Genomic DNA, 26,673 nt, shown 5'->3' with positions numbered 1-26,673 from the left:
ATAGAAAGCAGGAGGGTATCCTAAAATGTATTTACACACATACTGGTGTTATACTGCGACCAGCAATCGCCTCAGCCTGGATGTGCAGTGCTGGGTTGGCGTGGTCGGATTCCCTGACTGAAAATATTGATACCCTAGATAGGGACAGTATATTATTGCCTGTAGAGCATTTAAAAGATGCATTTCTATATATGGGTGATGCACAGCGGGATATTTGCCGACTGGCATCAAGAGTAAGTGCGCTGTCCATTTCTGCCAGAAGAGGGTTATGGACACGACAGTGGTCAGGTGATGTGGATTCCAAATGGCATATGGAAGTATTGCCTTATAAAGGGGAGGAGTTATTTGGGGTCGGTCTTTCAGACCTGGTGGCCACGGCAACAGCTGGGAAATCCACGTTTTTTACCCCAGGTCGCCTCTCAACATAAGAAGACGCCGTATTATCAGGCGCAGTCCTTTCGTTCCCATAAGGGCACGTGGGCAAAAGGTTCCTCATTTCTGCCCCGTGACAGAGGGAGAGGGAAACGGCTGCAGAAATCAGCCAGTTCCCAGGAACAGAAGCCCTCTCCCGCCTCTGCCAAGCCCTCAGCATGACGCTGGGGCTTTACAAGCAGACAGGGAGGCAGTGTTGGAAGCCATTCACAAGCTGTATTCCCAGCAGGTGATAATTAAGGTACCCCTCCTGCAACAGGGAAAGGGGTATTACTCCACACTGTTGTGGTACCGAAGCCGGACGGCTCGGTGAGACCGATTTTAAATCTAAAATCTTTGAACACTTACATACAGAGGTTCAAATTCAAGAGAAGGGGACTACATGGTGTCTCTGGACATCAAGGATGCTTACCTTCATGTCCAAATTTACCCTTCTCACCAAGGGTACCTCAGGTTTGTGGTACAGAACTGTCACTATCAGTTTCAGACGCTGCCGTTTGGATGGTCCACGGCACCCCGGGTCTTTACCAAGGTAATGGCCGAAATGATGATACTCCTTCGAAGGAAGGGAGTTTTAGTTATCCCTTACTTGGATGATCTCCTGATAAGGGTAAGATCCTGGGAACAGTTGGAGGTCGGTGTAGCACTATCTCAGGTAGTGTTGCGACAGCACGATTGGATTCTCAATATTCCAAAATCGCAGCTGGTTCCGACGACTCGTCTTCTGTTCCTAGGGATGATTCTGGACACAGTTCAGAAAAAGGTGTTTCTCCCGGAGGAGAGAGCCAGGGAGTTATCCGAGCTAGTCAGGAACCTCCTAAAACCGAGCCAAGTCTCAGTGCATCAATGCACAAGGGTTCTGGGAAAAATGGTAGCTTCCTACGAAGCAAAGCCATTCGGCAGATTCCACGCAAGAACTTTCCAGTGGGACCGGCTGGACAAATGGTCCGGGTCGCATCTTAAGATGCATCAGCGGATAACCCGGTCACCAAGGACAAGGGTGTCCCTCCTGTGGTGGTTGCAGAGTGCTCATCTTCTAGAGGGCCGCAGAGTCGGCATTCAGGACTGGGTCCTGGTGACCACAGATGCCAGCCTGCGAGGCTGGGGAGCAGTCACACAGGGAAAAATTTTCCAGGGCTTATGGTCAAGCCTGGAAACATCATTTCACATAAATATCCTGGAGCTAAGGGCCATTTACAATGCTTTCAGCTTAGCAAGACCTCTGCTTCAAGGTCTGCCGGTGTTGATCCAGTCGGACAACATCACGGCAGTCACCCATGTAAACAGACAGGGTGGCACAAGAAGCAGTCAATGGCAGAAGCTGCAAGGATTCTTCGCTGGGCGGAAAATCATGGGATAGCACTGTCAGCAGTATTCATTCCGGAAGTGGACAACTGGGAAGCAGACTTCCTCAGCAGGCACGGCCTCCACCCGGGAGAGTGGGGACTTCACCCAGAAGTCTTCCACATGATTGTAAACCATTGGGAAAAACCAAAGGTGGACATGATGGCGTCCCGCCTAAACAAAAAATTGGACAGGTATTGCGCCAGGTCAAGGGACCCTCAGGCAATAGCTGTGGACGCTCTGGTAACACCGTGGGTGTACCAGTCAGTGTATGTGTTCCCTCCTCTTCCGCTCATACCAAAAGTACTGAGAATTATAAGACGGAGGGGAGTAAGAACTATACTCGTGGCTCCGGATTGGCCAAGAAGGACTTGGTACCCGGAACTTCAAGAGATGCTCACGGAGGACCCGTGGCCTCTACCTCTAAGAAGGGACCTGCTCCAGCAAGGACCCTGTCTATTCCGAGACTTACCGCGGCTGCGTTTAACGGCAGGGCGGTTGAACGCCGGATCCTGAAGGAAAAAGGCATTCCGGATGAAGTCATCCCTACCCTGATCAAGCCAGGAAGGATGTAACCGCAAAGCATTATCACCGCATTTGGCGAAAATATGTTGCGGGGTGCGAGGCCAGTAAGGCCCCGATGGAGGAATTTTCAACTAGGTCGATTCCTGCATTTCCTGTAAACAGGAGTGTCTATGTGCCTAAAATTGGGGTCCATTAAGGTTCAAATTTCGGCCCTGTCAATTTTCTTCCAGAAAGAACTAACTTCAGTTCCTGAAGTTCAGACGTTTTGTAAAAGGGGTACTGCATATACAGCCTCCTTTTGTGCCTCCAGTGGCACCTTGGGATCTCAATGTAGTTTTGGGGTTCCTAAAGTCACATTGGTTTGAACCACTTGAGTCTGTGGAGTTAAAATATCTCACATGGAAAGTGGTCATGTTGTTGGCCCTGGCCTCGGCCAGGCGCGTGTCAGAATTGGGGGCTTTATCCTGTAAAGGCCCTTATCTGATCTTCCAGACAGGGCGGAATTGAGGACTCATCCTCAATTTCTCCCTAAGGTGTTTTCAGCGTTTCACGTGAACCAGCCTATTGTGGTACCTGCGGCTACTAGGGACTTGGAGGACTCCAAGTTGCTGGACGTAGTCAGGGCCCTGAAAATATATGTTTCCAGGACGGCTGGAGTCAGAAAATCTGACTCGCTGTTTATCCTGTATGCACCCAACAAGCTGGGTGCTCCTGCTTCTAAGCAGACTATTGCTCGTTGGATTTGTAGCACAATTCAGCTTGCACATTCTGTGGCAGGCCTGCCACAGCCAAAATCTGTAAAAGCCCATTCCACACGGAAAGGGGCTCATCTTGGGCGGCTGCCCGAGGGGTCTCGGCTTTACAACTTTGCCGAGCAGCTACTTGGTCAGGGGCAAACACGTTTGCTAAATTCTACAAATTTGATACCCTGGCTGAGGAGGACCTGGAGTTCTCTCATTCGGTGCTGCAGAGTCATCCGCACTCTCCCGCCCGTTTGGGAGCTTTGGTATAATCCCCATGGTCCTTACGGAGTTCCCAGCATCCACTAGGACGTCAGAGAAAATAAGAATTTACTTACCGATTATTCTATTTCTCATAGTCCGTAGTGGATGCTGGGCGCCCATCCCAAGTGCGGATTGTCTGCAATACTTGTACATAGTTATTGTTACAAAAATCGGGTTATTGTGGTTGTGAGCCATCTTTCCAGAGGCTCCTCTGTTATCATGCTGTTAACTGGATTCAGATCACAGGTTGTACGGTGTGATCGGTGTGGCTGGTATGAGTCTTACCCGGGATTCATAAATCCTTCCTTATTGTGTACGCTCGTCCGGGCACAGTATCCTAACTGAGGCTTGGAGGAGGGTCATAGGGGGAGGAGCCAGTGCACACCAGGTAGTCCTAAAGCTTTACTTTTGTGCCCAGTCTCCTGCGGAGCCGCTATTCCCCATGGTCCTTACGGAGTTCCCAGCATCCACTACGGACTATGAGAAATAGAATTATCGGTAAGTAAATTCTTATTTTTTTGTAAACATACATTCTTAAAATCCCGGGCAACGCCGAGTACTCCAGCTAGTCTTAAATTATTAAAGAAATAAAACTAACTAGTACTGAGAATTTCTATATTATTCCGGAATTGTACCATGTGTTCCTCCTACTGTCATAAACAGCCTTCATAAGTGAAACAACTGATTGTACAACAAGTACTACTTGTTTGTAGCAATGGAAGACAGAACCCTTTATACAGTGGTCATAAGTGGTAGAGTAATATAAATAACTACTATATTAAATATTTGAATTAATGTAAATAAATACTTATTTTAAAGAACTGTTGAGATCTGTACATAATATACTGTTCAGAACTATTCTCAGAAATGATTAAAATAAAACCACAATGCTAAATGTCTATACTATGCATTTTGGTGAAGCTGGATTACTCACTGAATCTTGTTATACATTTTCCAAACGTTCTTTTGGGTTTAGCACTAATTATGATTTACAAATTTTCCATCAGAGTGAGGTCAGTAGGAATGAGGGTTGAACGTCCAGATCAAGTTATTGCCAGATCCAGAATGATTTTCCATAAGAGAGATGTTGGAAATGAAGAAACAGGCAAAAGGTATGATAAAAATGACACTTTCATTAATAAATACTATTGTTTTATGATCTACTGTTTGGTTGTTTGTTTGTTTGTTTGTTTGTTTGTTTGTTTGTTTAATTGTGTAGTTTCATCGGTTTACTTTGTTATTTTGTGAAGGGTACAGGAACAGTATAGAAATTAAAATGAATAATGGCCCTCATTCCGAGTCGTTCGCTCTGTATTTTTCATCGCATCGCAATGAAAATCCGCTTAGTACGCATGCGCAATATTCGCACTGCGACTGCGCCAAGTAATTTAACAATGAAGATAGTATTTTTACTCACGGCTTTTTCATCGCTCCGGCGATCGTAATGTGATTGACAGGAAATGGGTGTTACTGGGCGGAAACACGGCGTTTTATGGGCGTGTGGATGAAAACGCTACCGTTTCCGGAAAAAATGCAGGAGTGGCTGGAGAAACGGGGGAGTGTCTGAGCGAACGCTGGGTGTGTTTGTGACGTCAAACCAGGAACGACAAGCACTGAACTGATCGCACAGGCAGAGTAAGGTTGAAGTTACTCAGAAACTGCAAAGTAGTTTGTAATCGCAATATTGCGATTACATCGGTCGCAATTTTAAGAAGCTAAGATACACTCCCAGTAGGCGTAGGCTTAGCGTGTGTAACTCTGCTAAATTCGCCTTGCGACCGATCAACTCGGAATGAGGGCCAATGTACATGCAATAAGAATTGTAGTCTTTGGGAGAAAGGGTCCAATTCAAGGTTGATTGCAAAACAATATTTTCCTCTAACGGGCACAGGTATGCACACTGCAGGTGGGGCAGATATATCATGGAAAGAGAGAGTTTAATGTGGGTGGATTATATTGTTTCTGTGCAGGGTAAATACTGGCTGCTTTATTTTTACACTGCAATTTAGATTTCAGTTTGAACACACCTCACCAAAATCTAATTCTCTCTGCACATGTTATATCTGGCCCACCTGCAGTGCATATGGTTTTGCCCATTAGAGGAAAATGTTGTTTTCAATCAACCTTGAATTAGACCCAAAGGTCTCTTTGGAAAATAATCCTTTTTTTTTATCATTACGCTTATTAGTCTCTTGGCTAAATTACATTTGCAAATTTAGGCCAGACTCCTTTATTAGGCATGTTTGTTCACTACCCTAAGCATGCAATTTAATTAGAAGAGTGCTTCAAGAGATAGAAAGATAAAAATACAAAGGAGAGAGAGAGTGAGGGAGACAGGAGAAAAGAGATGTAAAGGAAAGGAGAGTGAGAAAAAGAGAGAGAAGAAATAAAGGGGAGACAGAAAGGAGAGAGGGGGGTATACAGTAGATACAGAGAAATAAGAGACTGAAAAGAGAGAAGCAAGAGAGAGAAAAAAGTGAGAGTAAGGAAAGATAGAAGAAAGAGAGAGAGGAAAGAGAAAGATAAACAAGAGAATAAAAGGAGATAGAGGAAAAATAGAAGAAGAGAGTATAGTGAGAAAGAAAGAAGAGTGGAAATACAGTAAGTGGGAGAGATAAGCAGCAGCGGCAGAAGCCCAGCAGCAGTGAGCACTACTGGAGGCATTATGTGTAACTGGTACTACTGTGGACATTTCTTGTATCTGGCACTACTGGGGGTATTATGTGTATCTGGCACTAGGGGCATTATGTGTATCTTGGAGTGTTGGGGGTATTACGTATGTCTGACACTACTGGGGGCTTTACTTGTGTCTTGCACAACTGGAGGCCTTACATGTATCTGGCACTACTGGGGGCATTACTGTACATGTAACTGGCACTACTGAGGCATTACGTGCATCTGGCACTGCACTACTGGGGGCATTACGTGTATCTGGCAATGTTATTATTATTAGAGATGAGCGCCGGAAATTTTTCGGGTTTTGTGTTTTGGTTTTGGGTTCGGTTCCGTGGCCGTGTTTTGGGTTCGACCGCGTTTTGGCAAAACCTCACCGATTTTTTTTTGTCGGATTCGGGTGTGTTTTGGATTCGGGTGTTTTTTTCAAAAAACACTAAAAAACAGCTTAAATCATAGAATTTGGGGGTCATTTTGATCCCAAAGTATTATTAACCTCAAAAACCATAATTTACACTCATTTTCAGTCTATTCTGAATACCTCACACCTCACAATATTATTTTTAGTCCTAAAATTTGCACCTAGGTCGCTGGATGACTAAGCTAAGCGACCCTAGTGGCCGACACAAACACCGGGCCCATCTAGGAGTGTCACTGCAGTGTCACGCAGGATGGCCCTTCCAAAAAACACTCCCCAAACAGCACATGATGCAAAGAAAAAAAGAGGCGCAATGAGGTAGCTGTGTGAGTAAGATAAGCGACCCTAGTGGCCGACACAAACACCGGGCCCATCTAGGAGTGTCACTGCAGTGTCACGCAGGATGTCCCTTCCAAAAAACCCTCCCCAAACAGCACATGACGCAAAGAAAAAAAGAGGCGCAATGAGGTAGCTGTGTGAGTAAGATAAGCGACCCTAGTGGCCGACACAAACACCGGGCCCATCTAGGAGTGTCACTGCAGTGTCACGCAGGATGTCCCTTCCAAAAAACCCTCCCCAAACAGCACATGACGCAAAGAAAAAAAGAGGCGCAATGAGGTAGCTGTGTGAGTAAGATAAGCGACCCTAGTGGCCGACACAAACACCGGGCCCATCTAGGAGTGTCACTGCAGTGTCACGCAGGATGTCCCTTCCAAAAAACCCTCCCCAAACAGCACATGACGCAAAGAAAAAAAGAGGCGCAATGAGGTAGCTGTGTGAGTAAGATAAGCGACCCTAGTGGCCGACACAAACACCGGGCCCATCTAGGAGTGTCACTGCAGTGTCACGCAGGATGTCCCTTCCAAAAAACCCTCCCCAAACAGCACATGACGCAAAGAAAAAAAGAGGCGCAATGAGGTAGCTGTGTGAGTAAGATAAGCGACCCTAGTGGCCGACACAAACACCGGGCCCATCTAGGAGTGTCACTGCAGTGTCACGCAGGATGTCCCTTCCAAAAAACACCCCCCAAACAGCACATGACGCAAAGAAAAAAAGAGGCGCAATGAGGTAGCTGTGTGAGTAAGATAAGCGACCCTAGTGGCCGACACAAACACCGGGCCCATCTAGGAGTGTCACTGCAGTGTCACGCAGGATGTCCCTTCCAAAAAACACTCCCCAAACAGCACATGATGCAAAGAAAAAAAGAGGCGCAATGAGGTAGCTGTGTGAGTAAGATAAGTGACCCTAGTGGCCGACACAAACACCGGGCCCATCTAGGAGTGGCACTGCAGTGTCACGCAGGATGTCCCTTCCAAAAAACCCTCCCCAAACAGCACATGACGCAAAGAAAAAAAGAGGCGCAATGAGGTAGCTGTGTGAGTAAGATAAGCGACCCTAGTGGCCGACACAAACACCGGGCCCATCTAGGAGTGGCACTGCAGTGTCACGCAGGATGGCCCTTCCAAAAAACACTCCCCAAACAGCACATGACGCAAAGAAAAAAAGAGGCGCAATGAGGTAGCTGTGTGAGTAAGATAAGCGACCCTAGTGGCCGACACAAACACCGGGCCCATCTAGGAGTGGCACTGCAGTGTCACGCAGGATGTCCCTTCCAAAAAACCCTCCCCAAACAGCACATGACGCAAAGAAAAATGAAAGAAAAAAGAGGTGCAAGATGGAATTGTCCTTGGGCCCTCCCACCCACCCTTATGTTGTATAAACAGGACATGCACACTTTAACCAACCCATCATTTCAGTGACAGGGTCTGCCACACGACTGTGACTGAAATGACGGGTTGGTTTGGACCCCCACCAAAAAAGAAGCAATTAATCTCTCCTTGCACAAACTGGCTCTACAGAGGCAAGATGTCCACCTCATCATCATCCTCCGATATATCACCGTGTACATCCCCCTCCTCACAGATTATCAATTCGTCCCCACTGGAATCCACCATCTCAACTCCCTGTGTACTTTGTGGAGGCAATTGCTGCTGGTCAATGTCTCCACGGAGGAATTGATTATAATTCATTTTAATGAACATCATCTTCTCCACATTTTCTGGATGTAACCTCGTACGCCGATTGCTGACAAGGTGAGCGGCGGCACTAAACACTCTTTCGGAGTACACACTTGTGGGAGGGCAACTTAGGTAGAATAAAGCCAGTTTGTGCAAGGGCCTCCAAATTGCCTCTTTTTCCTGCCAGTATAAGTACGGACTGTGTGACGTGCCTACTTGGATGCGGTCACTCATATAATCCTCCACCATTCTTTCAATGTTGAGAGAATCATATGCAGTGACAGTAGACGACATGTCCGTAATCGTTGTCAGGTCCTTCAGTGCGGACCAGATATCAGCATCAGCAGTCGCTCCAGACTGCCCTGCATCACCGCCAGCGGGTGGGCTCGGAATTCTGAGCCTTTTCCTCGCACCCCCAGTTGCGGGAGAATGTGAAGGAGGAGATGTTGACAGGTCGCGTTCCGCTTGACTTGACAATTTTCTCACCAGCAGGTCTTTCAACCCCAGCAGACTTGTGTCTGCCGGAAAGAGAGATCCAAGGTAGGCTTTAAATCTAGGATCGAGCACGGTGGCCAAAATGTAGTGCTCTGATTTCAACAGATTGACCACCCGTGAATCCTTGTTAAGCGAATTAAGGGCTCCATCCACAAGTCCCACATGCCTAGCGGAATCGCTCCGTGTTAGCTCCTCCTTCAATGTCTCCAGCTTCTTCTGCAAAAGCCTGATGAGGGGAATGACCTGACTCAGGCTGGCAGTGTCTGAACTGACTTCACGTGTAGCAAGTTCAAAGGGCATCAGAACCTTGCACAACGTTGAAATCATTCTCCACTGCACTTGAGACAGGTGCATTCCACCTCCTATATCGTGCTCAATTGTATAGGCTTGAATGGCCTTTTGCTGCTCCTCCAACCTCTGAAGCATATAGAGGGTTGAATTCCACCTCGTTACCACTTCTTGCTTCAGATGATGGCAAGGCAGGTTCAGTAGTTTTTGGTGGTGCTCCAGTCTTCTGTACGTGGTGCCTGTACGCCGAAAGTGTCCCGCAATTCTTCTGGCCACCGACAGCATCTCTTGCACGCCCCTGTCGTTTTTTAAAAAATTCTGCACCACCAAATTCAAGGTATGTGCAAAACATGGGACGTGCTGGAATTTGCCCATATTTAATGCACACACAATATTGCTGGCGTTGTCCGATGCCACAAATCCACAGGAGAGTCCAATTGGGGTAAGCCATTCCGCGATGATCTTCCTCAGTTGCCGTAAGAGGTTTTCAGCTGTGTGCGTATTCTGGAAAGCGGTGATACAAAGCGTAGCCTGCCTAGGAAAGAGTTGGCGTTTGCGAGATGCTGCTACTGGTGCCGCCGCTGCTGTTCTTGCGGCGGGAGTCCATACATCTACCCAGTGGGCTGTCACAGTCATATAGTCCTGACCCTGCCCTGCTCCACTTGTCCACATGTCCGTGGTTAAGTGGACATTGGGTACAACTGCATTTTTTAGGACACTGGTGAGTCTTTTTCTGACGTCCGTGTACATTCTCGGTATCGCCTGCCTACAGAAGTGGAACCTAGATGGTATTTGGTAACGGGGGCACACTGCCTCAATAAATTGTCTAGTTCCCTGTGAACTAACGGCGGATACCGGACGCACGTCTAACACCAACATAGTTGTCAAGGCCTCAGTTATCCGCTTTGCAGCAGGATGACTGCTGTGATATTTCATCTTCCTCGCAAAGGACTGTTGGACAGTCAATTGCTTACTGGAAGTAGTACAAGTGGGCTTACGACTTCCCCTCTGGGATGACCATCGACTCCCAGCAGCAACAACAGCAGCGCCAGCAGCAGTAGGCGTTACACGCAAGGAGGCATCGGAGGAATCCCAGGCAGGAGAGGACTCGTCAGAATTGCCAGTGACATGGCCTGCAGGACTATTGGCATTCCTGGGGAAGGAGGAAATTGACACTGAGGGAGTTGGTGGTGGGGTGGTTTGCGTGAGCTTGGTTACAAGAGGAAGGGATTTACTGGTCAGTGGACTGCTTCCGCTGTCACCCAAAGTTTTTGAACTTGTCACTGACTTATTATGAATGCGCTGCAGGTGACGTATAAGGGAGGATGTTCCGAGGTGGTTAACGTCCTTACCCCTACTTATTACAGCTTGACAAAGGCAACACACAGCTTGACAAATGTTGTCCGCATTTCTGGTGAAATACTTCCACACCGAAGAGCTGATTTTTTTGGTATTTTCACCAGGCATGTCAACGGCCCTATTCCTCCCACGGACAACAGGTGTCTCCCCGGGTGCCTGACTTAAACAAACCACCTCACCATCAGAATCCTCCTTGTCAATTTCCTCCCCAGCGCCAGCAACACCCATATCCTCCTCATCCTGGTGTACTTCAACACTGACATTTTCAATCTGACTATCAGGAACTGGACTGCGGGTGCTCCTTCCAGCACTTGCAAGGGGCGTGCAAATGGTGGAAGGCGCATGCTCTTCACGTCCAGTGTTGGGAAGGTCAGGCATCGCAACCGACACAATTGGACTCTCCTTGTGGATTTGGGATTTCGAAGAACGCACAGTTCTTTGCGGTGCTTTTGCCAGCTTGAGTCTTTTCAGTTTTCTAGCGAGAGGCTGAGTGCTTCCATCCTCCTGTGAAGCTGAACCACTAGCCATGAACATAGGCCAGGGCCTCAGCCATTCCTTGCCACTCCGTGTGGCAAATGGCATATTGGCAAGTTTACGCTTCTCCTCCGACAATTTTATTTTAGGTTTTGGAGTCCTTTTTTTACTGATATTTGGTGTTTTGGATTTGACATGCTCTGTACTATGCCATTGGGCATCGGCCTTGGCAGACGACGTTGCTGGCATTTCATCGTCTCGGCCATGACTAGTGGCAGCAGCTTCAGCACGAGGTGGAAGTGGATCTTGATCTTTCCCTAATTTTGGAACCTCAACATTTTTGTTCTCCATATTTTAATAGGCACAACTAAAAGGCACCTCAGGTAAACAATGGAGATGGATGGATACTAGTATACAATTATGGATGGACTGCCGAGTGCCGACACAGAGGTAGCTACAGCCGTGGACTACCGTACTGTGTCTGCTGCTAATATAGACTGGATGATTGATAATGAGATGAAATCAATATATATATGTATGTATATATAATATCACTAGTACTGCAGCCGGACAGGTAGATAATATATTTATTAGGTATTGGTAATGATGACTGATGACGGACCTGCTGGACACTGTCAGCTCAGCAGCACCGCAGACTGCTACAGTAAGCTACTATACTATAGTAGTATGTACAAAGAAGAAAGAAAAAAAAAAACCACGGGTAGGTGGTATACAATATTATATATATATATATATATATATATTATATGCAATTATATATATATTAAACTGGTGGTGATTGATTATTAAACTGGTGGTCAGGTCACGTTGCAACTTGCAACTAGTACTCCGAGTCCTAAGCAGACAATCACAAAATATATTATTATACTGGTGGTCAGTGTGGTCACAACAATGGCAGTGTGGCACTGACTCTGGCAGCAAAAGTGTGCACTGTATGTTATATGTACTCCTGAGTCCTGCTCTCAGACTCTAACTGCTCCCCACTGTCAGTGTCTCCCCCACAAGTCAGATAATACACTTACAGTCACACTATCTAATCTATAAATATCACTTCAGCAAGTAGTATAGTAGTATACAGTATAGTAGTACTCCTCCTAATAATGCTCCCCAAAATACTGTGTCTCTCTCTTCTCTAAACGGAGAGGACGCCAGCCACGTCCTCTCCCTATGACTCTATAAATATCACTTCAGCAAGTAGTATAGTATACAGTATAGTAGTACTCCTCCTAATAATGCTCCCCAAAATAGTATACTGTGTCTCTCTCTTCTCTAAACGGAGAGGACGCCAGCCACGTCCTCTCCCTATGACTCTATAAATATCACTTCAGCAAGTAGTATAGTAGTATACAGTATAGTAGTACTCCTCCTAATAATGCTCCCCAAAATACTGTGTCTCTCTCTTCTCTAAACGGAGAGGACGCCAGCCACGTCCTCTCCCTATGACTCTATAAATATCACTTCAGCAAGTAGTAGAGTAGTATACAGTATAGTAGTACTCCTCCTAATAATGCTCCCCAAAATAGTATACTGTGTCTCTCTCTTCTCTAAACGGAGAGGACGCCAGCCACGTCCTCTCCCTATGACTCTATACATATCACTTCAGCAAGTAGTATAGTAGTATACAGTATAGTAGTACTCCTAATAATGCTCCCCAAAATACTGTGTCTCTCTCTTCTCTAAACGGAGAGGACGCCAGCCACGTCCTCTCCCTATGACTCTATAAATATCACTTCAGCAAGTAGTAGAGTAGTATACAGTATAGTAGTACTCCTCCTAATAATGCTCCCCAAAATACTGTGTCTGAGTAGTATACAGTATAGTAGTACTCCTCCTAATAATGCTCCCCAAAATACTGTGTCTCTCTCTTCTCTAAACGGAGAGGACGCCAGCCACGTCCTCTCCCTATGACTCTATAAATATCACTTCAGCAAGTAGTAGAGTAGTATACAGTATAGTAGTACTCCTCCTAATAATGCTCCCCAAAATACTGTGTCTGAGTAGTATACAGTATAGTAGTACTCCTCCTAATAATGCTCCCCAAAATACTGTGTCTCTCTCTTCTCTAAACGGAGAGGACGCCAGCCACGTCCTCTCCCTATGACTCTATAAATATCACTTCAGCAAGTAGTATAGTAGTATACAGTATAGTAGTACTCCTCCTAATAATGCTCCCCAAAATACTGTGTCTCTCTCTTCTCTAAACGGAGAGGACGCCAGCCACGTCCTCTCCCTATGACTCTATAAATATCACTTCAGCAAGTAGTAGAGTAGTATACAGTATAGTAGTACTCCTCCTAATAATGCTCCCCAAAATACTGTGTCTCTCTCTTCTCTAAACGGAGAGGACGCCAGCCACGTCCTCTCCCTATGACTCTATAAATATCACTTCAGCAAGTAGTAGAGTAGTATACAGTATAGTAGTACTCCTCCTAATAATGCTCCCCAAAATAGTATACTGTGTCTCTCTCTTCTCTAAACGGAGAGGACGCCAGCCACGTCCTCTCCCTATGACTCTATAAATATCACTTCAGCAAGTAGTATAGTAGTATACAGTATAGTAGTACTCCTCCTAATAATGCTCCCCAAAATACTGTGTCTCTCTCTTCTCTAAACGGAGAGGACGCCAGCCACGTCCTCTCCCTATGACTCTATAAATATCACTTCAGCAAGTAGTAGAGTAGTATACAGTATAGTAGTACTCCTCCTAATAATGCTCCCCAAAATAGTATACTGTGTCTCTCTCTTCTCTAAACGGAGAGGACGCCAGCCACGTCCTCTCCCTATGACTCTATAAATATCACTTCAGCAAGTAGTATAGTAGTATACAGTATAGTAGTACTCCTCCTAATAATGCTCCCCAAAATACTGTGTCTCTCTCTTCTCTAAACGGAGAGGACGCCAGCCACGGCCTTCACCTTTGACTCTATAAATATCACTTCAGCAAGTAGTAGAGTAGTATACAATATAGTAGTACTCCTCCTAATAATGCTCCCCAAAATACTGTGTCTCTCTCTTCTCTAAACGGAGAGGACGCCAGCCACGTCCTCTCCCTATGACTCTATAAATATCACTTCAGCAAGTAGTAGAGTAGTATACAGTATAGTAGTACTCCTCCTAATAATGCTCCCCAAAATACTGTGTCTCTCTCTTCTCTAAACGGAGAGGACGCCAGCCACGTCCTCTCCCTATGACTCTATAAATATCACTTTAGCAAGTAGTAGAGTAGTATACAGTATAGTAGTACTCCTCCTAATAATGCTCCCCAAAATACTGTGTCTCTCTCTTCTCTAAACGGAGAGGACGCCAGCCACGTCCTCTCCCTATGACTCTATAAATATCACTTCAGCAAGTAGTAGAGTAGTATACAGTATAGTAGTACTCCTCCTAATAATGCTCCCCAAAATACTGTGTCTGAGTAGTATACAGTATAGTAGTACTCCTCCTAATAATGCTCCCCAAAATACTGTGTCTCTCTCTTCTCTAAACGGAGAGGACGCCAGCCACGTCCTCTCCCTATGACTCTATAAATGTCACTTCAGCAAGTAGTATAGTAGTATACAGTATAGTAGTACTCCTCCTAATAATGCTCCCCAAAATAGTATACTGTGTCTCTCTCTTCTCTAAACGGAGAGGACGCCAGCCACGTCCTCTCCCTATGACTCTATAAATATCACTTCAGCAAGTAGTAGAGTAGTATACAGTATAGTAGTACTCCTCCTAATAATGCTCCCCAAAATACTGTGTCTCTCTCTTCTCTAAACGGAGAGGACGCCAGCCACGTCCTCTCCCTATGACTCTCAATGCTCGTGTGAAAATGGCGGCGACGCGCGGCTCCTTATATAGAATCCGAGTCTCGCGAGAATCCGACAGCGGGATGATGACGTTCGGGCGTGCTCGGGTTAACCGAGCAAGGCGGGAGGATCCGAGCCTGCTCGGACCCGTGGAAAAAAGCTGAAGTTCGGGCGGGTTCGGATTCAGAGGAACCGAACCCGCTCATCACTAATTATTATTACATATTATTTATAAGGCGCCACAAGTGTTTCGCAGCACCATATAAAGGACAGTACAGGGAGACAAAACTTAGCATTACAGTATATAAATAACAAAAATAGAGTACAGGTAACAAGGAGCACCACACATTCTCAAGACATAATACAGCTAAGATGTAAGTAGTAAGGGAGTGGTCATCATACTACTAGGGGCTGGTGGCCATATATGGAGATGAGCCTTTACCAGCAGCAGAAAAAGTGGTAAAGATGGTCGCTGAGTAGGGGAGAGCTGCAAGTGAAATGTGTCGAGAAGAGGGCTCAGATAACAAGAGGAAAGAGGGCCCTGCTCTGAAGAGCTAAACAATCTAGTGGGAAGAGTCAACAGATAGATGACTTGAGCTGCAAGCAAGCGGGAGGTAGCCTGATGGCAGTATGCAAGCAAAGCTGAGATGTTCAAGGCAAGAGGCAGGGGGATGGTGGAGCGGCCTCAGGACTAGGTTATGCATTGGGAGGGTATGCTTTGATGAATAGGTGGGTTTTTAGTAGTGATGAGCGGGTTCGGTTTCTCGGAAACCGAACCCCCCCGAACTTCACGCTTTTTACACGGGTCCGAGGCAGACTCGGATCTTCCCGCCTTGCTCGGCTAACCCGAGCGCGCCCGAACGTCATCATCCCGCTGTCGGATTCTCGCGAGGCTCGTATTATATCGCGAGACTCGGATTCTATATAAGGAGCCGCGCGTCGCCGCCATTTTCACACGTGCATTGAGATTGATAGGGAGAGGACGTGGCTGGCGTCCTCTCCGTTTAGAATAGAAATAGATAGTGAGAGTGAGACACTTGATTTACTGGAGCTTAGGAGTACTCAGAGAGTGCAGAGTTTACTAGTGACTGACCAGTGACCACCAGTGCAGTTTTATTATTATTTAATATAATCCGTTCTCTGCCTGAAAAAAAACGATACACAGTGACACAGTATACCATATCTGTGCTCAGCCTCAGTGTGCTGCATCATCTATGTATATCTGACTGTGCTGAGTGCTCACTGCTCACACAGCTTAATTGTGGGGGAGACTGGGGAGCAGTTATAGCAGGAGTACATATATTTAACAGTGCACACTTTTGCTGCCAGAGTGCCACTGCCAGTGTGACTGACCAGTGACCAGTGACCACCAGTATATTGTGATTGTCTGCCTGAAAAAGTTAAACACTCGTCGTGTGGTGTTTTTATTCTATAAACGCATTCTGCTGACAGTGTCCAGCAGGTCCGTCATTATATAATATATACCTGTCCTGCAGTAGTGATATATATATATTTTTTATATCATTATCATCCAGTCTATACTAGCAGCAGACGCAGTACGGTAGTCCACGGCTGTAGCTACCTCTGTGTCGGCAGTCGCTCGTCCATAATTGTATACCTACCTGTGGTGGGTTTTTTTTTTCTATCTTCTTCATACTAGTAGTTAACTTTAGGAGTCTGCAGTGCTGACAGTGTCCAGCAGGTCCGTCATTATATAATATATACCTGTCCGGCTGCAGTAGTGATATATATATATTTTTTATATCATTATCATCCAGTCTATATTAGCAGCAGACGCAGAACGGTAGTCCACGGCTGTAGCTACCTCTGTGTCGGCAGTCGCTCGTCCATCCATAATTGTATACCACCTACCTGTTGTGTTTTTTTTTTCTATCTTCTTGATACTAGTAGCTTACTTTAGGAGTCTTCAGTGCTCACAGTGTCCAGCAGGTCCGTCATTATATAATATATACCTGTCCGGCTGCAGTAGTGATATATATATATTTTTTATATCATTATCATCCAGTCTATATTAGCAGCAGACGCAGTACGGTAGTCCACGGCTGTAGCTACCTCTGTGTCGGCAGTCGCTCGTCCATCCATAATTGTATACCACCTACCTATGGTGTTTTTTTTTTTCTATCTTCTTGATACTAGTAGCTTACTTTAGGAGTCTGCAGTGCTGACAGTGTCCAGCAGGTCCGTCATTATATAACATATACCTGTCCGGCTGCAGTAGTGATATATATATATTTTTTATATCATTATCATCCAGTCTATATTAGCAGCAGACGCAGTATGGTAGTCCACGGCTGTAGCTACCTCTGTGTTGGCAGTCGCTCGTCCATCCATAATTGTATACCACCTACCTGTGGTGGGTTTTTTTTTTCTATCTTCTTGATACTAGTAGCTTACTTTAGGAGTCTGCAGTGCTGACAGTGTCCAGCAGGTCCGTCATTATATAATATATACCTGTCCGGCTGCAGTAGTGATATATATATATTTTTTATATCATTATCATCCAGTCTATATTAGCAGCAGACGCAGTACGGTAGTCCACGGCTGTAGCTACCTCTGTGTCGGCAGTCGCTCGTCTATCCATAATTGTATACCACCTACCTGTGGTGTTTTTTTTTTCTATCTTCTTGATACTAGTAGCTTACTTTAGGAGTCTGCAGTGCTGACAGTGTCCAGCAGGTCCGTCATTATATAATATATACCTGTCCGGCTGCAGTAGTGATATATATATATTTTTTATATCATTATCATCCAGTCTATATTAGCAGCAGACGCAGTACGGTAGTCCACGGCTGTAGCTACCTCTGTGTCGGCAGTCGCTCGTCCATCCATAATTGTATACCACCTACCTGTGGTGTTTTTTTTTCCTATCTTCTTGATACTAGTAGCTTACTTTAGGAGTCTGCAGTGCTGACAGTGTCCAGCAGGTCCGTCATTATATAATATATACCTGTCAAGCTGCAGTAGTGATATATATATATTTTTTATATCATTATCATCCAGTCTATATTAGCAGCAGACGCAGTACGGTAGTCCACGGCTGTAGCTACCTCTGTGTCGGCAGTCGCTCGTCCATCCATAAGTATACTAGTATCCATCCATCTCCATTGTTTACCTGAGGTGCCTTTTAGTTGTGCCTATTAAAATATGGAGAACAAAAATGTTGAGGTTCCAAAAATAGGGAAAGATCAAGATCGACTTCCACCTCGTGCTGAAGCTGCTGCCACTAGTCATGGCCGAGACAATGAAATGCCATCAAAGTCGTCTGCCAAGGCCGATGCCCAATGTCATAGTACAGAGCATGTAAAATCCAAAACACCAAATATCAGTAAAAAAAGGACTCAAAAATCTAAAATAAAATTGTCGGAGGAGAAGCGTAAACTTGCCAATATGCCATTTACCACACGGAGTGGCAAGGAACGGCTGAGGCCCTGGCCTATGTTCATGGCTAGTGGTTCAGCTTCACATGAGGATGGAAGCACTCAGCCTCTCGCTAGAAAAATGAAAAGACTCAAGCTGGCAAAAGCACAGCAAAGAACTGTGCGTTTTTAGAAATCACAAATCCACAAGGAGAGTCCAATTGTGTCGTTTGCGATGCCTGACCTTCCCAACACTGGACGTGAAGAGCATGCGCCTTCCACCATTTGCACGCCCCCTGCAAGTGCTGGAAGGAGCACCCGCAGTCCAGTTCCTGATAGTCAGATTGAAGATGTCAGTGTTGAAGTACACCAGGATGAGGAGGATATGGGTGTTGCTATCGCTGGGGAGGAAATTGACCAGGAGGATTCTGATGGTGAGGTGGTTTGTTTAAGTCAGGCACCCGGGGAGACACCTGTTGTCCGTGGGAGGAATAGGGCCATTGACATGCCTGGTGAAAATACCAAAAAAATCAGCTCTTCGGTGTGGAAGTATTTCAACAGAAATGCGGACAACATTTGTCAAGCCGTGTGTTGCCTTTGTCAAGCTGTAATAAGTAGGGGTAAGGACGTCAACCACCTCGGAACATCCTCCCTTATACGTCACCTGCAGCGCATTCATCATAAGTCAGTGACAAGTTCAAAAACTTTGGGCGACAGCGGAAGCAGTCCACTGACCAGTAAATCCCTTCCTCTTGTAACCAAGCTCACGCAAACCACCCCACCAACTCCCTCAGTGTCAATTTCCTCCTTCCCCAGGAATGCCAATAGTCCTGCAGGCCATGTCACTGGCAATTCTGACGAGTCCTCTCCTGCCTGGGATTCCTCCGATGCATCCTTGCGTGTAACGCCTACTGCTGCTGGCGCTGCTGTTGTTGCTACTGGGAGTCGATGGTCATCCCAGAGGGGAAGTCGTAAGACCACTTTTACTACTTCCACCAAGCAATTGACTGTCCAACAGTCCTTTGCGAGGAAGATGAAATATCACAGCAGTCATCCTGCTGCAAAGCGGATAACTGAGGCCTTGGCATCCTGGGCGGTGAGAAACGTGGTTCCGGTATCCATCATTACTGCAGAGCCAACTAGAGACTTGTTGGAGGTACTGTGTCCCCGGTACCAAATACCATCTAGGTTCCATTTCTCTAGGCAGGCGATACCGAAAATGTACACAGACCTCAGAAAAAGACTCACCAGTGTCCTAAAAAATGCAGTTGTACCCAATGTCCACTTAACCACGGACATGTGGACAAGTGGAGCAGGGCAGGCTCAGGACTATATGACTGTGACAGCCCACTGGGTAGATGTATGGACTCCCGATGCAAGAACAGCAGCGGCGGCACCAGTAGCAGCATCTCGCAAACGCTAACTCTTTCCTAGGCAGGCTACGCTTTGTATCACCGCTTTCCAGAATACGCACACAGCTGAAAACCTCTTACGGAAACTGAGGAAGATCATCGTGGAATGGCTTACCCCAATTGGACTCTCCTGTGGATTTGTGGCATCGGACAACGCCAGCAATATTGTGTGTGCATTAAATCTGGGCAAATTCCAGCACGTCCCATGTTTTGCACATACCTTGAATTTGTTGGTGCAGAATTATTTAAAAAACGAGAGGGGCGTGCAAGAGATGCTGTCGGTGGCCAGAAGAATTGCGGGACACTTTCGGCGTACAGGCACCACGTACAGAAGACTGGAGCACCACCAAAAACGCCTGAACCTGCCCTGCCATCATCTGAAGCAAGAAGTGGTAACGAGGTGGAATTCAACCCTCTATATGCTTCAGAGGTTGGAGGAGCAGCAAAAGGCCATTCAAGCCTATACAACTGAGCACGATATAGGAGGTGGAATGCACCTGTCTCAAGCGCAGTGGAGAATGATTTCAACGTTGTGCAAGGTTCTGCAACCTTTTGAACTTGCCACACGTGAAGTCAGTTCAGACACTGCCAGCCTGAGTCAGGTCATTCCCCTCATCAGGCTTTTGCAGAAGAAGCTGGAGACATTGAAGGAGGAGCTAACACAGAGCGATTCCGCTAGGCATGTGGGACTTGTGGATGGAGCCCTTAATTCGCTTAACAAGGATTCACGGGTGGTCAATCTGTTGAAATCAGAGCACTACATTTTGTCCACCGTGCTCGATCCTAGATTTAAAACCTACCTTGGATCTCTCTTTCCGGCAGACACAAGTCTGCTGGGGTTCAAAGAACTGCTGGTGACAAAATTGTCAAGTCAAGCGGAACGCGACCTGTCAACATCTCCTCCTTCACATTCTCCCGCAACTTGGGGTGCGAGGAAAAGGCTCAGAATTCCGAGCCCACCCGCTGGCGGTGATGCAGGGCAGTCTGGAGCGACTGCTGATGCTGACATCTGGTCCGGACTGAAGGACCTGACAACGATTACGGACATGTCGTCTACTGTCACTGCATATGATTCTCTCCCCATTGAAAGAATGGTGGAGGATTATATGAGTGACCGCATCCAAATAGGCACGTCAGACAGTCCGTACTTATACTGGCAGGAAAAAGAGGCAATTTGGAGGCCCTTGCACAAACTGGCTTTATTCTACCTAAGTTGCCCTCCCACAAGTGTGTACTCCGAAAGAGTGTTTAGTGCCGCCGCTCACCTTGTCAGCAATCGGCGTACGAGGTTACATCCAGAAAATGTGGAGAAGATGATGTTCATTAAAATGAATTATAATCAATTCCTCCGTGGAGACATTGACCAGCAGCAATTGCCTCCACAAAGTACACAGGGAGCTGAGATGGTGGATTCCAGTGGGGACGAATTGATAATCTGTGAGGAGGGGGATGTACACGGTGATATATCGGAGGATGATGATGAGGTGGACATCTTGCCTCTGTAGAGCCAGTTTGTGCAAGGAGAGATTAATTGCTTCTTTTTTGGTGGGGGTCCAAACCAACCCGTCATTTCAGTCACAGTCGTGTGGCAGACCCTGTCACTGAAATTATGGGTTGGTTAAAGTGTGCATGTCCTGTTTATACAACATAAGGGTGGGTGGGAGGGCCCAAGGACAATTCCATCTTGCACCTCTTTTTTCTTTCATTTTTCTTTGCGTCATGTGCTGTTTGGGGAGTAGTTTTTGGAAGGGCCATCCTGCGTGACACTGCAGTGCCACTCCTAGATGGGCCAGGTGTTTGTGTCGGCCACTTGGGTCGCTTATCTTAGTCACACAGCTACCTCATTGTGCCTCTTTTTTTCTTTGCGTCATGTGCTGTTTGGGGGGTGTTTTTTGGAAGGGCCATCCTGCGTGACACTGCAGTGCCACTCCTAGATGGGCCAGGTGTTTGTGTCGGCCACTTGGGTCGCTTATCTTAGTCACACAGCTACCTCATTGCGCCTCTTTTTTTCTTTGCGTCATGTGCTGTTTGGGGGGTGTTTTTTGGAATGGCCATCCTGCGTGACACTGCAGTGCCACTCCTAGATGGGCCAGGTGTTTGTGTCGGCCACTTGGGTCGCTTATCTTAGTCACACAGCTACCTCATTGCGCCTCTTTTTTTCTTTGCGTCATGTGCTGTTTGGGGGGTGTTTTTTGGAAGGGCCATCCTGCGTGACACTGCAGTGCCACTCCTAGATGGGCCAGGTGTTTGTGTCGGCCACTAGGGTCGCTTATCTTAGTCACACAGCTACCTCATTGCGCCTCTTTTTTTTCTTCTTTGCGTCATGTGCTGTTTGGGGAGTAGTTTTTTGAAGGGCCATCCTGCGTGACACTGCAGTGCCACTCCTAGATGGGCCAGATGTTTGTGTCGGCCACTTGGGTCGCTGAGCTTAGTCATCCAGCGACCTCGGTGCAAATTTTAGGACTAAAAATAATAGTGTGAGGTGTTCAGAATAGACTGAAAATGAGTGGAAATTATGGTTATTGAGGTTAATAATACTTTGGGATCAAAATGACCCCCAAATTCTATGATTTAAGCTGTTTTTTAGGGTTTTTTGAAAAAAACACCCGAATCCAAAACACACCCGAATCCGACAAAAAAAATTCGGTGAGGTTTTGCCAAAACGCGTTCGAACCCAAAACACGGCCGCGGAACCGAACCCAAAACCAAAACACAAAACCCGAAAAATTTCCGGTGCTCATCACTAGTTTTTAGTGCCTGTTTGAAGCTTTGTTGGGGGCATGACATGTATCTGGCACTATACTGGTGGCATTATGTGTATCTGGCACTGTTGGGGGCATTACATGTATCTGGCACTATACTGGGGGCATCATCTGTATCTGGCACTACTTGTGGGCATTACGTATATATCTGGTACTACTGTGAGCATTACATGAAACTGGCACTTTACTGGGGGCACTATGTGTATCTGGCACTATACTTGGGCCATTACGGGTAAGGAGCACTACTGTGAGCATTATGTGTAAGGTTGCCATTATGTGTGTAACATAGTAACATAGTAATTGAGGTTGAAAAGAGGCAAAATGCCCATTGTGTTCAACCTGTATTCTGTATCAAGTTGAGTTGATTTTAATGTACCTGCTGAAGAATGTTTTATGACTAGTTAACAGCTATAAGTCATGTTACACCCGGATTAACAACGTCAATATTTTAAATGTTGTAACCTTGGATATCCTTTTCAATCAGAAATTCATCCAATCCTTTTTTAAATGCATTTACAGAGTCCACCATTACCACTCTCACTGGCAAGGAATTCCAAATCCTTATTGCCCTAACAGTAAAGAACCCTTTCCTCCATTGCGTATGACATTTTTTTTCCTCCAGCCTCAACGAGTGCCCACGTGTCCAAAACAGAGTTCTTTTAATAAATAATTCCTCTGATAAGTCCTTGTAGTGCCCCTTTACATATTTGAATACATTAATAATATTTAATGTATTAATAATGTATTCAAATAGACACCTTTTTTCGAGCATATACATATTCAACCTAGTAAGCCTTTCCTCATAATCCAGTCCCTCTAGCCCTTTAATAAATTTAGTAGCTCGCCTTTGAACCCTTTCGAGTTCCCCGATATCTTTTTTATATTACGGTGCCCAAAACTGAACACAATATTCCAGGTGCGGACGTACCAATGATTTGTACAACGACAGGATTACATCCTCGTCCCTTGTCTCAATTCCCAGTTTTATGCACACAAGCACCTTACTTGCCTTCTTTACTGTGCTTTGACATTGTATATGGTTATTAAGCTTATTATCAATGAGTACCCCCAAATCTTTTCCAAAACTGTTACCCCTAGACTTTCCCTGTTTAATATGTAGGATGCAAGTTTGTTTTTAGTCCCGAAATGCATAACCTTGCATTTTTCTATATTGAACCTCATTCTCCATTTAGACACCCAGATTTCAAGTTTAGATAGATCATTCTGCAGAGACTCCACATCTATTTCTGAATTAATTACCCTACACAGTTTAGTATCATCTGCAAAGATTGACACTGTGCTTTCCAGGCCTATTTCTAGGTCATTGATAAATATGTTGTGTGTAGATGGGGGGGTGATAATATGGTATATATATTTATAATTTGGTAACATAATATATAGCTGCGAGGCCACGTCCACTTTCCCAGGGAGGGGGCGCTTTAAATAATCTTGCTGAGGGTGCTACTAGGCCTGGAGCCGGCCCTGACTCAAAGGTGGGTGTCTTTTCACTTACTGACACATATCAGAAATGTAGTTTAAGCATTAATTTTTTTTTTTTTTTTTTTTTAAGCTGTCATTTAACATTAATATAAGGCTTTGACATATATACTGTAACTGGGAGAGATATGCTGCATCTTCAAAGTACTCACATTGTTAGTATGTATGGAATGATTAGCATTTTTCTTTGTAAGAAGCAAAGCAATTTGGTACATATAAAAAATGTCATATATAATGTTTTAAAAACTAAAGGTTTCTAACTGGTGTGGCGCATATAAACTGTACAGTCAATCTGGTTTGGTAATTTTCCAGTACGTGAAGTAGCCCTCATAGCTACATTATTGTTCTCCAGGAAATGGTTAGTTTTACAATAGTACATTATTACCACACTTACATACTAAGATACCTTCTTTTGGATTAAATTTTTGTTTCTGATTAATCATGTAATTGCCGATAAGAACAGTGATACCCCTTTCAGACTGACAATAGCCGGGTCGCACCTGTGAATGTGTACACGGGTGCTTCCCAGGTGCGACCCGGCTTGAGACCCCTTCAGACATTGCCGTGACGTCACCGCTGACGCTACTGGAGGCGGTGCTTGGAGATAATCATCTCCAAGCACCGCCTCCTCCTATGCAGAGAACGGGTGCCGGGTCACCCTGACCCGGCTTACCTGTTCACACTGCACCACATCCCAGGTCGACTCCGGATTCAACCCAGGTCAAGACCTGGGATGAAATGCCGGAACGCTTGACCCAGGATTTTCTTGCAGGACCCTTTCACACTGAGCAAATTCCCGGGTTGATGCACGTTCATGTGCAATAACCCGGGAAATATTTGTCAGTATGAAAGGGGTATGAGCAATTTAAACCCACCTGTGCTCTTGCATCATTAAAAATGTACATAGATTAATACACACATAAAACATTTTCAATTCCATGTCCAATCCAGTGTTGTTCAACAAACATTTTCTAGTTGAAACAGTCAAGTTTTCAGTTGATCATCACCCACACATGGAAATAATTTAATCTGATGCATCTAATAGGCATCTCAAAGCCTAGTTTGAACTAATATCATGGATGATCCAATATAGTGTCAGCTTATTCCCTAGGGCTTTATACTTTGGTCCAAGCACGTTGGTCCCCTGCCTTGTGCAGCTACAGTAAACAAAACACACAAGCCGTCATTTTTTGTAATTAATACTTTGTACAATATATGCAACTAATATGTATTTATCTTTCTTTGGTCTAGTTTTCACCTGATACAACAGGCTGCCAGGTACATGCACCTGGATGGACTGAGTTCCTTAGACTATGACACCATCAGATACACAAAGCACCAGCTTTATACTAAAATCACAGTTGACATTGGATCTTCACAATAAAATAGACAATATTATTATCTTAATTTATTCACAGTTTGTTTTCCCTTGATTGAGCATTTGTGGAATAGAAATGTTCAGACATCAATGAATTATGGGACTGAATGTTACTGTTACTATGTGCTAATGGATTGGCTGTAAAAGAGGTAATCTTTGAGAGAGTGGACAGACAAGTGCTTTTATCATCTTGTACCACGCATACTGGTAGCAGATTGTAGTTTGTTGTGCAACCTGTTTCAAACATGCATCTGAATCAAGTGTAAAGAGACAAAGCAGAAAGACAGCAAGAAAAGAGCACAGTTGTGAGGGAGGGGGGTTTGAGGTGGGGGTAATAATATTTACTTTTACATAAAAAACAAAAACATTATTGTAACATGTATGAAAAGCATTAATAGTACAGAGTAGTGGATTAGTGGCCCTACTCAGGTTAGTGTGTGATCCAACCGCAAATTTGAGAAAAAGATGTGGGCGCATACGCAGTGGCCCATCCTGTGCATGCACCTGCATTTTCTGCAGGGGGGCTGCAGAAAATGCAATCACCTCTGCCTGTCAATCAGGGAGAGACGGGGCGCCGGGAGGGTGGGGGGGGGGGGGCGATGACAACGCTCCGTTTCCAGGGAGGAGTCGGAGCGATGCGGGGGCGGTCTGGCACGAACGGGGAATGGAGGCGGCCAAGCGGGGGCATGTCAGGGGCATGATCATGGCAGCTGCGTGACTTTACATGCAGCCGCCGTGATCTCAAACATGGCGGCGGAACTCCTACGGGTGCAGCTAAGCTGCACCGGTAGGAGGCTTCCTCCGTGTCTGCTCACAAAGCCTTGCCCAGCGATGGACAGTCCCCAGCATGCAATCCTTACTGAATTAGGCCCTGTGATTCCTTTTGGCACTGAGCTATACAAAAGCAATGAGCTGCAGTATATCTAATCTTTATAATGCTTCCGGAATGAACACTCATTGAACTTATTCTTGTTTTAGCCATTCTAGACTATTTTGCAATTTAGATTTCTATTACAGGAAGTCATAACATAGAGTCATATATTCCTACCAATGAACTCACTGGCAGAGCATGCTTATCTAATACATACTGTATTTACCTACTTTATCTTTTTTATACTCTGCAAGATACAGGGAGGGACGGGGCTTGGAACCGCCATCGCATTATCACATCCCCATCCTGTGATGTAATATGCCATGAGGGGCGAGGCTGTTAAAATGTGATTCACAACCATTCGTGCCAGGATGTGGGGAAATTCAAGGAGAGTAATATGGTCTTATGAAAGTTTATTTTGTAACTTTTAGAAATGTGATAGGGGAAAATACTTGGAAACTGGTGCACGGGAAAATCGTGATAGCTATGACTGATTTCTTGATTCTTGATTTTTTTGTAGTGAAAGTTGTTATT

The 26,673-nt window shown here is 45.5% G+C and overlaps 1 protein-coding gene across 3 annotated transcripts in view; it reads left to right on the top strand.

Annotated features, from left to right (window-relative positions):
* The window catches only part of LOC134941278 (beta-1,4-galactosyltransferase 1-like), a 672,500-nt gene that overhangs the window by 444,167 nt on the left and 201,660 nt on the right, over positions 1–26,673 (top strand). For 2 of the 3 annotated variants that reach the window (XM_063932143.1, XM_063932142.1), the window contains exon 6: positions 4,313–4,417. In XM_063932143.1, coding sequence (XP_063788213.1) covers positions 4,313–4,417 — 105 coding nt within the window. Of the gene's footprint in view, positions 1–4,312; positions 4,418–25,141; positions 25,836–26,673 lie in introns of those variants that run through there. The other variant, XM_063932141.1, reaches the window with a different exon arrangement.

The sequence above is a fragment of the Pseudophryne corroboree genome, chromosome 1 (genome assembly GCF_028390025.1).
Source record: "Pseudophryne corroboree isolate aPseCor3 chromosome 1, aPseCor3.hap2, whole genome shotgun sequence".
In the NCBI taxonomy this organism is placed as follows: domain Eukaryota; kingdom Metazoa; phylum Chordata; class Amphibia; order Anura; family Myobatrachidae; genus Pseudophryne; species Pseudophryne corroboree.
The sequence above is the reverse complement of the archived record's forward strand: the minus strand, read 5'-3'. Positions and strand labels throughout refer to the sequence as shown.